Source organism: Sorex fumeus, unplaced genomic scaffold (assembly GCF_029834395.1).
Source record: "Sorex fumeus unplaced genomic scaffold, SorFum_2.1 ptg000317l, whole genome shotgun sequence".
Lineage (NCBI taxonomy): Eukaryota > Metazoa > Chordata > Mammalia > Eulipotyphla > Soricidae > Sorex > Sorex fumeus.
This window is the reverse complement of record NW_026606374.1, coordinates 191,236-203,709: the sequence shown is the minus strand read 5'-3', so window position 1 is coordinate 203,709 and position 12,474 is coordinate 191,236. Positions and strand designations below refer to the sequence as shown.

At 61.1% G+C, this 12,474-nt stretch overlaps 1 protein-coding gene across 1 annotated transcript in view; it reads right to left on the bottom strand.

Moving 5' to 3' along the window:
• Positions 1-12,474, bottom strand: part of NIBAN1 (niban apoptosis regulator 1) — a 55,987-nt gene continuing 43,513 nt past the window's right edge. Inside the window, exons 6-14 of the mRNA XM_056109598.1 lie at positions 10,399-10,514; positions 8,830-8,934; positions 7,703-7,865; positions 6,159-6,343; positions 5,867-6,028; positions 4,459-4,569; positions 2,891-2,998; positions 1,299-1,410; positions 1-776 (exon numbers count right to left, since the gene is read on the bottom strand). Of these exons, the coding sequence (XP_055965573.1) occupies positions 1-776; positions 1,299-1,410; positions 2,891-2,998; positions 4,459-4,569; positions 5,867-6,028; positions 6,159-6,343; positions 7,703-7,865; positions 8,830-8,934; positions 10,399-10,514 (1,838 nt within the window). The remainder of the gene's footprint in view (positions 777-1,298; positions 1,411-2,890; positions 2,999-4,458; positions 4,570-5,866; positions 6,029-6,158; positions 6,344-7,702; positions 7,866-8,829; positions 8,935-10,398; positions 10,515-12,474) is intronic.

The following is a 12,474-nucleotide window of genomic DNA, read 5'->3' as shown; positions in this document are numbered from 1 at the left end:
CTACTCCCAGGCTGGCCCGGGGCCGCGCCCCTCCTCCTGGGGGCCCTGGAGCTCCAGCTGCTCTGCGCGCTCCACCACCCACTCACACTCGAACACGCGGGGCGTGCGCCCCTCCCCCGCCCTCTTCTCCTCCCCGTCCCCACCCTGGGGTCCGCCCTGAGCCTCTCCTGGCTCCCCAGGGACGAGAGGGGCTGCCTGGACGCTTCCCTGAGCCTCCCTCTCCGGGGGCTTCTCGGCCTCTGCTGGCCCCTGGCTGGGGTCTGGGTCGGGGGCCGCCCTCCCTGCTGCCTCTGCCGGGACCCCCGGGTCTCTGTCTCCATCAGCCTCGAGGGGGCCGGGTGCTCCAGGGAGCTCAACGGTCACCGTCAGCAGGTCCCGGAGCTCGGCCAGGGAGCCCGAGGCAGGCAAGGCCTCTGGGGGGCCCAGGGGGGCCCCCGACTCCAACTCCGCAGAGCCTGTGCTCATGCCCCGTCCGGCCCCCACTGGGGTCCCAGGATCCTCCCCGGGGGGAACCGGCCCCGGCCCGTCCTGCTCCCGTGGGGGGCTGGGTCCCGCGGGGGTCGGGCCCTCCCCAGGCCGCGTGTCCTCGGGGCCCTGGAAGACGTCGTTGCTCTCGGGCGCGTCCGGCGGCAGGGCTGAGGGGTCGCGGGCAGGGCTGGCCTGGCCCGAGCCCGAGGGGGTCCCGAGGTCGGCGAGGCTGGACATGCTCTCGCTGGGCAGGGCCGCGCCGTCGTCCAGCAGGTTGTGTCTCTGCAGGCTGGCGGCTTCCTGGATCACTAGGAGACGCCAGAACACAGAGCCGGCCCTGAGCGCCCTGCCAGGCCTCGGAGCCCCACGTTCCGGCCCGGCGCCCCCTCTTCCAGGCAGCCCTCCCGGAAGGCAGCCCGCACACCCCCCTCTCGGGGCCCCACCTGCCCCTGCTTCCCTCCTTCGTTCCTCAGGCCACGGCAGACACAGGCCTGGCTCTGCGGCGGGTTGGGGGGTCACGGAGGGTGGGGAGGGGGCTTACGTGGTAACCCAGAGAGGCGGGTGGGTGACGCGGGGCACACAGGGTGCTTGGGTGAGGTCGCGTGGCTCCCGTACGAGTATGCGACCCCAAACCAACGGCCCACCACCGCCAAGAGGCCGTGCTCCCACACGAGGTGGTGCTCCCACATGTAGTGCTCCCACACGTGGGCACTGTTCTGACGCGGTGACACGAAGGCGGTGCTCCCACGCAGAGGTGGTGCTCTGACGCGGAGGCGATGCTCTCCCACTGGGAGCTTCCAGGCTCCCCCACACCCGCCCCCCGGCCTCACCTTTCAGGGCTTCGGCCTGCAGCATCTCGTGCAGAATCTCCTCGTAGATGTTCTCCACGTGGATCACGCCCGTGTGGTCGGCGAAGATGAACTGCTCGAAGTTCTGGAGCTCCTGGGGCGTGGGATAGAGGAGCAGGAGCGGGGGCTGAGCAGAGAGAGGCGGTCGGGCTGGTGGGACTCTGAGCCGCGGTCACGCCCTTCCCGCTCCTGATGCCGTTCCCTGCACTGGACACATTCTGTTGGCACCGAGCGCGAGATCACGGCAACCTCCAGGTCTGGTCTGGGGGTGCCGGGACTCTTTCCCCCCAGCAGAACCCACACCCTTCTTTCTCTTCTGTTTCCAGATGCCAACGATGCCAAGGCAGAAGCTACCAACAGCGAACTCTGTGTGTACAGTGTTATGTTCTGGCCTTTTTGGCCCCACCCGGCGGTGCTCAGGGCTGAGTCCCGGCTCTGCACTCAGGAATCGCTCCTGGCGGTGCTCAGGGGACCCGAGGGGATGCTGAGGATCAAACCCGTGTTGGTCACGTGCCAGACCAACGCCCTCCCTGCTGTGCTATTGCTCCAGCCCCTATGGATGGATCAGATATTGATCAAGGTGCTGAACTGGGTGATGGACCCAATATTATTATTATTATTATTTTGCTTCTTGGGTCCCACCCGGCGGTGCTCAGGGCTGACTCCCGGCTCTGCACTCAGGAATCCCTCCTGGCGGTGCTCGGGGGACCCTAGGGGATGCCGAGCATCGAACCCGGGGCGGCCGCGTGCCAGGCCAACGCCCTCCCCGCTGTGCTGTCGCTCTGGCCCCTGGGCTGAGGTTTGGGCAGAGGGCTGGGGGGCGGGGCTGAGGGCTGGGGCGGGGCTGAGGGCGGGGCTGAGGGTGGGGCGAAGCTAAAGGATAGGGGCGGGGCTGAGGGCTGGGGCTGAGGGGCGGGGCTGAGAGCGGGGCTGGGGGGGCTGGGGGCGGGGCTGAGGGGTGGGGCTGAGAGCGGGGCTGAGGACTGGGGGCGGGGCTGAGGGGCGGGGCTGAGAGTGGGGACGGGGGAGGGGCTGGGGGCGGGGCTGAGGGGTGGGGCTGAGGGGTGGGGCGGGGCTGAGAGCGGGGCTGAGGACTGGGGGCGGGGCTGAGGGGCGGGGCTGAGAGTGGGGACGGGGGAGGGGCTGGGGGCGGGGCTGAGGATTGGGGGCGGGGCTGAGGGCTGGGGGCGGGTCTGAGGGGCGGGGCCGAGGGCTGGGGCGGGGCTGAGGGCGGGGCTGAGGGTGGGGCGAAGCTAAAGGATAGGGCGGGACTGAGGGGTGGGGCTGAGGGGTGGGGCGGGGCTGAGGGCTGGGGGCGGGGCTGAGGACTGGGGGCGGGTCTGAGGGGCGGGGCCGAGGGCTGGGGGCGGGGCTGAGGGCTGGGGGCGGGTCTGAGGGGCGGGGCCGAGGGCTGGGGCGGGGCTGAGGGCGGGGCTGAGGGTGGGGCGAAGCTAAAGGATAGGGCGGGACTGAGGGGTGGTGCTGAGGGGTGGGCGGGGCTGAGGACTGGGGGCGGGTCTGAGGGGCGGGGCCGAGGGCTGGGGGCGGGGCTGGGGGCGGGCGAGGGTCTTCACCGGCTTGCAGGCGGCTGCCAGGCCTCTCCGCAGGGTGGGCAGCGTCACCTGCACCAGAGCCCCCTGGCACAGCCTCTTGCGGATGCTGCTGCTGTCGTAGTCGAATTGCTGCAGAGAGAGACGGTGACCCCTGACCCGGGAGCACCAAGGCACCTCCCGTCCCCCCTCCCCCCCCCCCCCACCCGGCCCAGAACCCTCCTCCTGCCCTGCCCATGGCGCCCTGGAGGCCGGACACGGGGGAGGGAGCGTTTCTGGGGACCCCAAGAGTCTTTCTCCGGCGGGACGCGTGGCTTGGAGCTGAGTCCAGGTGGGCCGACGCCTCCTCCAAAGCCCAGGGCTGAGGCTGGGGGAGGGGGTGGCTCGACTTGGGGGGCGACACCCAGAGTCCTCTCGTTTTCTTTTTGTTTCCCTTCTTTTGGGTCCCACCCGGCGATGCTCAGGGCCGACTCCTAGCTCAGTGCTCAGGGCTCACTCCTGTCTCTGTGCTCAGGTCTGACTCCTGACTCTGTGCTCGGGGCTCACTCCCGGCTCTGTGCTCAGGGCTCACTCCCGGCTCCGTGCTCAGGGCTCACTCCTGGCTCTGTGCTCAGATCTGACTCCTGACTCTGTGCTCGGGGCCTCGCTCCTGGCTCAGTGCTCAGGGCTCACTCCTGTCTCTGTGCTCAGGTCTGATTCCTGACTCTGTGCTCAGGTCTGACTCCTGACTCTGTGCTCGGGGCTCACTCCTGTCTCTGTACTCAGGGCTCACTCCCGGCTCTGTGCTCAGGTCTGACTCCTGACTCCGTGCTCAGGGCTCACTCCTGTCTCTGTGTTCAGGTCTGACTCCTGACTCTGTGCTCAGGTCTGACTCCTGACTCTGTGCTCGAGGCTCACTCCCGGCTCAGTGCTCAGGGCTCACTCCTGTCTCTGTACTCAGGGCTCACTCCCGGCTCTGTGCTCAGGTCTGACTCCTGACTCCGTGCTCAGGGCTCACGCCTGTCTCTGTGCTCAGGTCTGACTCCTGACTCTGTGCTCAGGTCTGACTCCTGACTCTGTGCTCGGGGCTCACTCCCGGCTCAGTGCTCAGGGCTCACTCCTGTCTCTGTACTCAGGGCTCACTCCCGGCTCTGTGCTCAGGTCTGACTCCTGACTCCGTGCTCAGGGCTCACTCCTGTCTCTGTGCTCAGGTCTGACTCCTGACTCTGTGCTCAGATCTGACTCCTGGCTCCGTGCTCAGGGCTCCCTCCTGGCTCCGTGCTCAGGGCTGACTCCCGGCTCCGTGCTCAGGGCTCACTCCAGGCTCCGTGCTCAGGGCTGACTCCCGGCGGGGGGCTGGGGGGGACCCTATGAGATGCCGGGGGAGGTGGGGTGGTGGTGAGGTCTCTGCAAAGCCCCCGGCTGGCGCCAAAGCGCCCAACTGCAAGGCGAGAGCGCGCGATTCCCGCAGTGGCCACCAGGTGGCAGGCGAGGCCCAGACGTGGGGCCGGGCAGGGCAGCGCCCGGGTGGGCCCTGGGGAGGGTGAGGGGTGCGGACGGCGGGGCGGGGGGCGCCTCAGTCCCGCCCCCGCCCCCGGCCTCCGCACTTTTACCTTCAGGACCCGGAGCTTGACCTTCTCCAGGGCGGCTGCGGTCTTGGGGGCCTCGCCCTGCAGGTGAGGGGCCAGCAGCTCCTGGAACGTGTGCACGGCGTTGCCCATCAGCTGGGGGCGGAGAGGGACACGCTCAGGGCTCGGGTCCGCAGCCGGGACCAGCCAGAGGCCGGACACGCACGCTTCCACGCACGCACACACACACCCACACTCACACACGCACACAGTCACGCATGCACACAGGAACATGCAGACACACGCATCTCAGCACACACCCACGTGACGTGTGACCGCAGTCACACATGCACACAACAGCTCACACACACACTTTCATGCACACACATTCATGCAGTCACACAGGCACACAAAAGCACAAGGCAGACACACATATTCACACACACAGATGTGCAGACATGCACGCACAACATAAATACAGGTGCACATACGTGCACGCGCGCACACGTGCGTGCATACACACACATGCACGTGTGCCCGCAGGTGCATAGAGGCATATGCACATCCAAGCACACAGGTGCTTACATGTGTACTAGATAAGTATACATGTGCACGTACACGCATGTGCACACACATGTACACATGTTCACACATGTACACAGGCAGACACATCCAAGCACATAGGTGCTCACGTGTGCACCACATCAGTACACACGCACATACACACAGGTACACATGCTCACATATGCACACAGACAGATGCACATCCAAGCACACAGTTGCTCACACGTGGACCTTATATGTACACACATGCACATACACACATGCATACATGCATGTACACACATGTACACATGCTCACAGGCAGACACGTCCAAGCACACAGTTGCTCACACGTGTACCTTATATGTACACACGCGCATGTACACACATGCATGTACACACATGTACACATGCTCATAGGCAGACACACATCCAAGCACGGAGGTGCTTGCATGTGTACCCTATAAGCACATACACATACACACATGCATACATGCACGTACACACGCTCACAGGCAGACACATCCAAGCATGTAGGTGCTCATGTCTGTACCATATCAGTACACACACGCACATATAAACATGCATACATGCATGTACACACATGTACACACGGTCACAGGAAGACACACATCTAAGCACATAGGTGCTCGCGTGTCTACCATATCAGGACACACGCACATACACACAGGTACACATGCTCACATATGCGCACACACGCAAATGCATACATGCATGCACACACATGCACATATGCACATTCAAGCACGCAGTCGCTCACACGAGCACCTTCTATGCACACACACGCACGCACACACGCTCCCGGGCAGACACCCATCCAAGCACACGGGCGCTCGCGTGCGAACCACACACGCACACGCGCTCACGGGTGCACGCGGGCGGGGCGCACCTCCTGCATGTGGCTCTGGGCTCGCTGGGCCACCAGGTGCGCGTGGGCGAAGCGGAAGCGGCCCTGCAGCTCGGCCGCGCGCGCCCGCAGGTGGTCAGCGTGGCCGTAGCAGGGCTCCATGGCCAGCGGGTCCAGCGGGAGGCGCCCCAGCTGCTGCAGGCGCTGCGGGACGGGGGCAGTCGGACGGCGCCCCTCTCGGGGTCCCCCCACGGGGGCTGCCGGGGAGGGGGCGGGGAGGGTCAGGGTCAGGGTCGGGGCGGGCAGGGGGCGGTCAGGGCTGGGCCGTCCGGACCTCCCGCAGCTGCGCGTCGTCCCCGGCCCGGGCGCTGCGGCCCAGCGCGTCCACCCGGTCCTCCAGCAGGCCCCGGAGGGCGCCGAAGCCGCAGGTCACGGGGCCCATGAGCTCGTCCAGCAGCGAGGCCAGGAAGGGCCGCACGCTCTCGGCCAGCAGCGGCTCCGCCCGCGGCAACACTGTCCCTGGGAGGGGAGAGCGGGCGGGACTCAGGCGCCCGCACACGCCAGGAGAACACGCCAGCGGGCCCAGGAGGTGCTGGGATGTTCCAGAGCACGCCAGCAAGCACCAGGAGGTGCTGGGATGTTCCAGAGCACGCCAGCAGCTCCAGGAGACGGTAGAACGCTCTAGAACACCCCGGAACACACCCAGAACACTCCAGAACACTCCAGCAGGCACCAGGAGATGCTAGAATGTTCCAGAATGCATGCCAGCAGGCTCCAGGAGACGGTAGAATGCTCGAGAACAGCCCAGAACACACCTAGAACACTCCAACACATGCCAGCAGGCACATGGAGATGCCAGAATATTCCAGAACACGCAGTAGGCCTAGGAGATGGTGTAATGCTCCAGAACACCCCAAAACACACCTAGAACACTCCAGAACACGCCACCAGGAACCAGGAGATGCTAGAATGTTCCAGAATGCATGCCAGCAGGCACCAGGAAATGCCGGAATGAACGTTCCAGAACACACCCTGCATCCACTGGGGGAGCCCCGTGCCCTGGCTCCCTGCCCTGGTGGCGGGATGGAGCGTTTGGGGAGTGAGGATGGGGGGCACCCTTTGCTCCTTCTACGGAGTCCCCACGGGGAGTTGGGGTCTGCTCAGACATTAGGGAGAGACTGTGAGCCGGGTTAGGAGTTTCTGGACCAAGACTCGGGCTCGCTGGGTTCTGGGGCAAGTGTCGGCATTGCTGATCCCTCGTCTAAGGACAGAAGACCCAGGACCACTTTTGAGGGGTCTGTGCTGCTTGTGCCTGAGACAGTTTGGAAGAATCTGGAAGAATCTAGAAGCAGCTGGAATAATCTAGAAGCAGCTGGAAGCATCTGGAAGAATCCAGAAGCAGCTGGAAGAATCTGGAAGACTCTAGAAGCAGCTGGAGGCATCTGGAAGAATCCAGAAGCGTCTGGAAGAATCCAGAAGCAGCTGGAAGCATCTGAAGAGTCTAGAGGCAGCTGGAGGCATCTGGAAGAATCCAGAAGCAGCCAAAAGAGTCTGGAAGAATCTAGAAGCATCTGAAATATGCTAGAAGCGGCTGGAAGCATCTGGAAGAATCCAGAAGCAGCTGGAAACATCTAGAAGCAGCTGGAACAGATGGGCCGGAGTGTCCACCTGTTGCTCGCGCCCGGTTCCCGGCCACCCTGCTCAGACCGTCCTCGCTCGAGGCTGGGAGATGGCTCAACCAGTTGAGTGAAAAAAGGGAAAAAGCAAAGTTGTGTTCTGGAAGTTTCCACGGGACTGTGCCGACACCTCTGGGTGCTTCTGTGGCAGCTCCTGAGTGCCGACCACCCGAGAACCCGGGGTGGGGGGACCCCCACTGACCTTTGATCTTCCCGCTGAGGAAGCTCTTGGAGGCCAAGATCTGGTCGGCGTCGGCCCGCAGGGCGCCCTCCAGTGGCTCGGCCTGGGCCCGACACTCCTCCTTCAGGGCGTCCAGCGCCTCGGCCACCTGCCGGCCCACCAGCCCCGACGCCTCCTCCAGCAGCTGCGGGGACGTGCGGGGTCAGGCGGCCGGGACGGACTCAGCAGCCCGGCCCAAGGGAGCAGGCACAGGGATGCTCGCGGGAACGAGCACTAAGCCAGGAGTCCTGGGGCACTGCAGACAATGCGAGATGCCAGAGCAGTGAGCACTGCTAAGGGGGGCCCAGAAACCAGAGAAAGAGAGAAAGAGAGACAGAGACAGAGAGAACCAAGAGAGAGACAGAGAGACAGAGACAAAGAGATAGAAACAGAGACGTAGAGAGACAAAGAAAGCAACAGAGAGAGAAGGAGACAGAGAGACAGACCGACAGGGAGAGGCAGAGACAGAAAGACAGAGACAGAGAGACAGAAAGAGACAGACAGAGACATGCAGACAGAGACAGGGAGAGGCAGAGACTGAAAGACAGAGACAGAGAGACAAAGAGAGAGACAGAGAGACAGAGACAAAGAGATAGAAACAGAGACGTAGAGAGAAAAACAAAGCAACAGACAGAGACGGAAAGAGAGAGACAGACAGACAGAGAAGGAAAAAAACAACAACGGGTGTTTGGCTTTGTTTATTAGGGCGTCTCTCAGGCAACAAACCTCAGCATGGGCAGGTGTGATCCAGAAATGAGTGAGAGAGAGAGAGAGAGAGAGACAGAGAGAGAGAGAGAGAGAGGGAGACAGGGAGCAGGAACTGGCACTGGGCAGGAAGGAGGGCCTTTGTCTTGCCTGTGGCCCACCGGGGTTCGAGCCCGGCATCGCACGTGGTCCCTGCCAGGAGTAGCCCTGAGCACCACCTGGGTGTGGCCCCAACCCCAAACAGGGTGTGGTTGTGTGTGTGTGTGTGTGTGTGTGTGTGTTGGGGGGTCCTCCCAGGCAGCCTGGGGCCCCTCCTGGTTCCACACTGGCCCCGAGGGGCTGGGGGCTGGGCTGGGGGTCCTGCCTGCCTCCTGACCTCCCACCCCCCGGCGTGGCAGCCTCACCCCGAGCCAAGCTCGCTTCCGGTCCTGCTTCTTCCCCTTCATCCGGGGCAGTATGTCGGCCTGCAGCGTGGGCAGCAGCTCCTCCATCACCAGCCCGCTCAGGATCTGCGCGCGGAAGGGCCCGAGCGTCAGGGGGGCGGGGGTCCCGGACACAGGAGGGCAACCCCCCACCTCCAGCCTGAACCCCCGGAATCTCTGTGGTGGGGCCGGAGCGACAGCAGAGTGGGGAAGGTGTTGGCCTGGCACGCAGCCGACCCAGGAGGTTCGATCCCCGGCATCGAATAGGGTCCCCCGAGCACCGCCAGGAGTGATCCCTGAGTGCAGAGCCGGGAGTCAGCCCTGAGCATCGCCGGGTGGGACCCAAAAAGCAAAAGAAAAAGAAAGAAAGAGAGAGAGAGAGAGAAAAAGAAAGAAAGAGAGAAAGAGAAAGAAAGAGATAAAAAGACAGACAGAAAAAGAGAGAAAGAAAGAAGGAATGAAGGGAGGAAGGGAAGAAAGAAAGAGAAAAAGAAAGAAAAAGAAAAAGAAAGAAATGAAAGAAAAGAGAAAGAAAGAGAAAGAGAGGAAAAGAAAGAGAACGAAAGAAAAAAGAGATAAAAAAGAAAGAGAAAGAAAGAAGGAATGAAGGGAGGAAGGAAAGAAAGAGAGAAAAGGAAAGAGAAAGAGAAAGAAAAAAGAGATAAAAAGAAAGAGAGAAAAAGAGAAAGAAAGAAAGAAAGAGAAAGAGAAAAGAAAAAGAAAGAAAGAAAAGGAGAAAAAGAGAAAAAGAAAGAAAAAAGAAAAATAAAGAAAGAAGAAAGAGAAAAAGAGAAAAAGAGAAAAAGGAAGGAAGGATGGAAGGAAGATAGATGGGTTGGAGTGATTGCCCAGTGGGGAGGGCGTTGGCCTGGCACGCGGCCGACCCGGGTTCGATCCCCGGCATCCCCTAGGGTCCCCCGAGTACCACCAGGAGTGAGTCCTGAGTGCAGAGCCGGGAGTCAGCCCTGGGCATCGCCGGTGGGACCCCCAAAGAAATAAACCAGGATCCCCCTGGAGCAAAGCATGTCAGGATCTACAAGGGTCTCAGACACCCTGGACATCTGAGAGTCCACCCTGAATGGACAAATTCCTCCAGATCAGCCCTAAGTTTGCCTTTTTGTTTTTTCTTTCTGGGTCCCACCCGGCGATGCTCAGGGCTGACTCCTGGCTCTGCACTCAGGGATCACTCCTGGCGGTGCTCGGGGGACCCTATGGGATGCCGGGGATCGAACCTGGGTCGGCCGCATGCCAGGCCAATGCCCTCCCCGCTGTTCTATTGCTCCAGCCCCCTTCCCTCATTATTATTATTATTATTATTTTGCTTTTTGGGTCCCACCCAGCAATGCTCAGGGCTGACTCCTGGCTCTGCACTCAGGAATCACTCCTGGCGGTGCTTGGGGGACCCTAGGGGATGCCAGGGATCGAACCCGGGTCGGCCGTGTGCCAGGCAGATGCCCTCCCCGCTGTGCTGTCGCTCCGGCCCCTTCGCGATTTCCTGGTCCCGACCGTGAGCGTGTCACAGGCAGAGGAAAGGGAGGCTGGGACCCGTACCTGGACCTCATCCCCCGCGTTCATTTCCCACGAGTCGTAGTGGCCCTTTTCCTGCTGGAAGAACTGCACCGCCTCCAGAAACGCCCGCGACTCGAATGTTCTCTGCTTCACGTAGTCTGCAAGAGAGAGAGAGAGAGAGAGAGGCTGACCCCTTGGGGAGAAGGACCCTGACGGGGGCGATAGCCAGCCGGAAAGCAGGGTGGGCTCGGGGACCCTCTTTCCTGGCCACGCCGGGCAGGAGGGCAGAGCCCACGACCCTCTAAGGCAGCGCCTGCCTGTCCCCCAACTCCAAAACATCCTTTTGTGTTCCCTGGCCCGGTGCCAGTTCCTGGCCCGACCTCGTATGTGGATTCATGACCGTGGCGGGCAGGAGGCATGCAGGAGGCAGTTCTTTGGAGCATGGAGCATGGACAAGCAGAATAAAATCAGTGAATAGATAAAATCATCTGTGCCGGTTTCCGGGGCCGTAAGTCCAGCCGGGGAATGAATAAAGGGAACGAATGAATGGGCTTAAGCCGTCCTGTCAGCCTCTCCCGAGCCGTTCCCCTCTATGGGTTCCCCGTCTGGATTTTTACGGGTGGGTCCTTCACAGGTGTCTAGAGGGACAGAGATAATCTAGGAGGCAGGGCGTCCCATGCCGGCCTTGGATGGGTCCACCCGAGCGGGACCGGGGGCCCTCGAGCACAGAGTCAGGAGCCCTGAGCACTGAACAAACCAGAAACGGGGCTGAGAGAACAGGAAAAAAAAATCGCTATTTTTTTTTAACAAATAGAAACCCTAGAAAAGCCTGAGATTTAGGGGGCAAAAGGCCGCCCCAAAGTCCCCTTGAGCTGTGTCTGCGTGTGATGGATGTGTGTCTATGTTACGCTTGCATGTGTGTCTGCGCGTTGTGTGTATGTGTGTGTTTGTGTGTAAGTCTGTGTGTTTCTGTGTCTATCTGTATGGGTGTTTGTGTGTGTGATGTGTGTGTTTGTGTATATATGTGTCTTTGTCTCTGTGTATATGTGTGTTTATGTGTATGTGTGTATGTTTGTGTGTTTGCATGTGTATGGGTGTGTATCTGTGTATTGTGTGCGTGCATGTGTGCGTGTGCGTCTGTGTGTGCATCTGTGTGTTTGTGTCTATGTGTGTATGTGTGTGCCCGTGTGTACTGTGTATGTATGTGTATGCATGTATGTGTGCATATGCGTGTATGTGTGTGTCAGGTGTGTATGTGTGTGAGTGTGCATGCATGTGTGTGCATGTATGTGAGTGCTTGTGTGTGTCAGTATGTGTGTATGTGTGCATGTGTGTATGTGTGTGAGTGTATGTGTGTGCTTGTGTGTCAGTATGTGTGTATGTGTGAATGTGTGTATGTATGTGTGTGTGCGTGTGTATGCGTGAGTGTGTGTGTGTGTGTGTGTGTGTGTGTGTGTGTGTGGTGCAGAGGCTGGATCCCAGAGCCTCGGGTGTGTGAGGCACAATGTGTATCACCAGGAACCTCCCTGACACGTTTTAAAAATTCGAACTTGACATCTTTGCCTTTTTCTCAGTTTACCAGTGAGTCAGTTGTTTGGGTTCAGAACGAGTTTCTCATCTATTTATGCAGTCATTCATTTTGGTTGGGGGGGGCCCCACACCCGGAGATGCTCAGGGCTGACTCCTGGCTCTGCACTCAGGAATCACTCCTGGCGGTGCTCGGGGGACCCTAGGGGATGCCGGGGATCGAACCCGGGTCGGCTGCATGCAAGGCCAGCACCCTACTGCTGTACTATTCTCTGGCCCCAGCATTCATTTTTTTTTTTAATTTTGTTTTATGTGGGGGCCATATGCGGCCGTGCTTAGGGGTGACTCATGGCTTGGTGCTCAGACTGAGCCCGGCGGGGCTGGGAGGGACCCCGGATTTACTCGTGTTCGAGCTCAGAGGTTTGGAAGACAGAACGGGGTCTTGGGAAGACGGATCCCCAGGTCTGGGGGTAAAGGTGACTTCGAGAGAGGGGCTGAGACCCGACGGCTGGGGCTGGAGACTGGGACGCCCACGTTCCAGACGGGCCCAGCCGCCCTCACTCCGTAACATCTGTTTTCACCTCCAAGCTA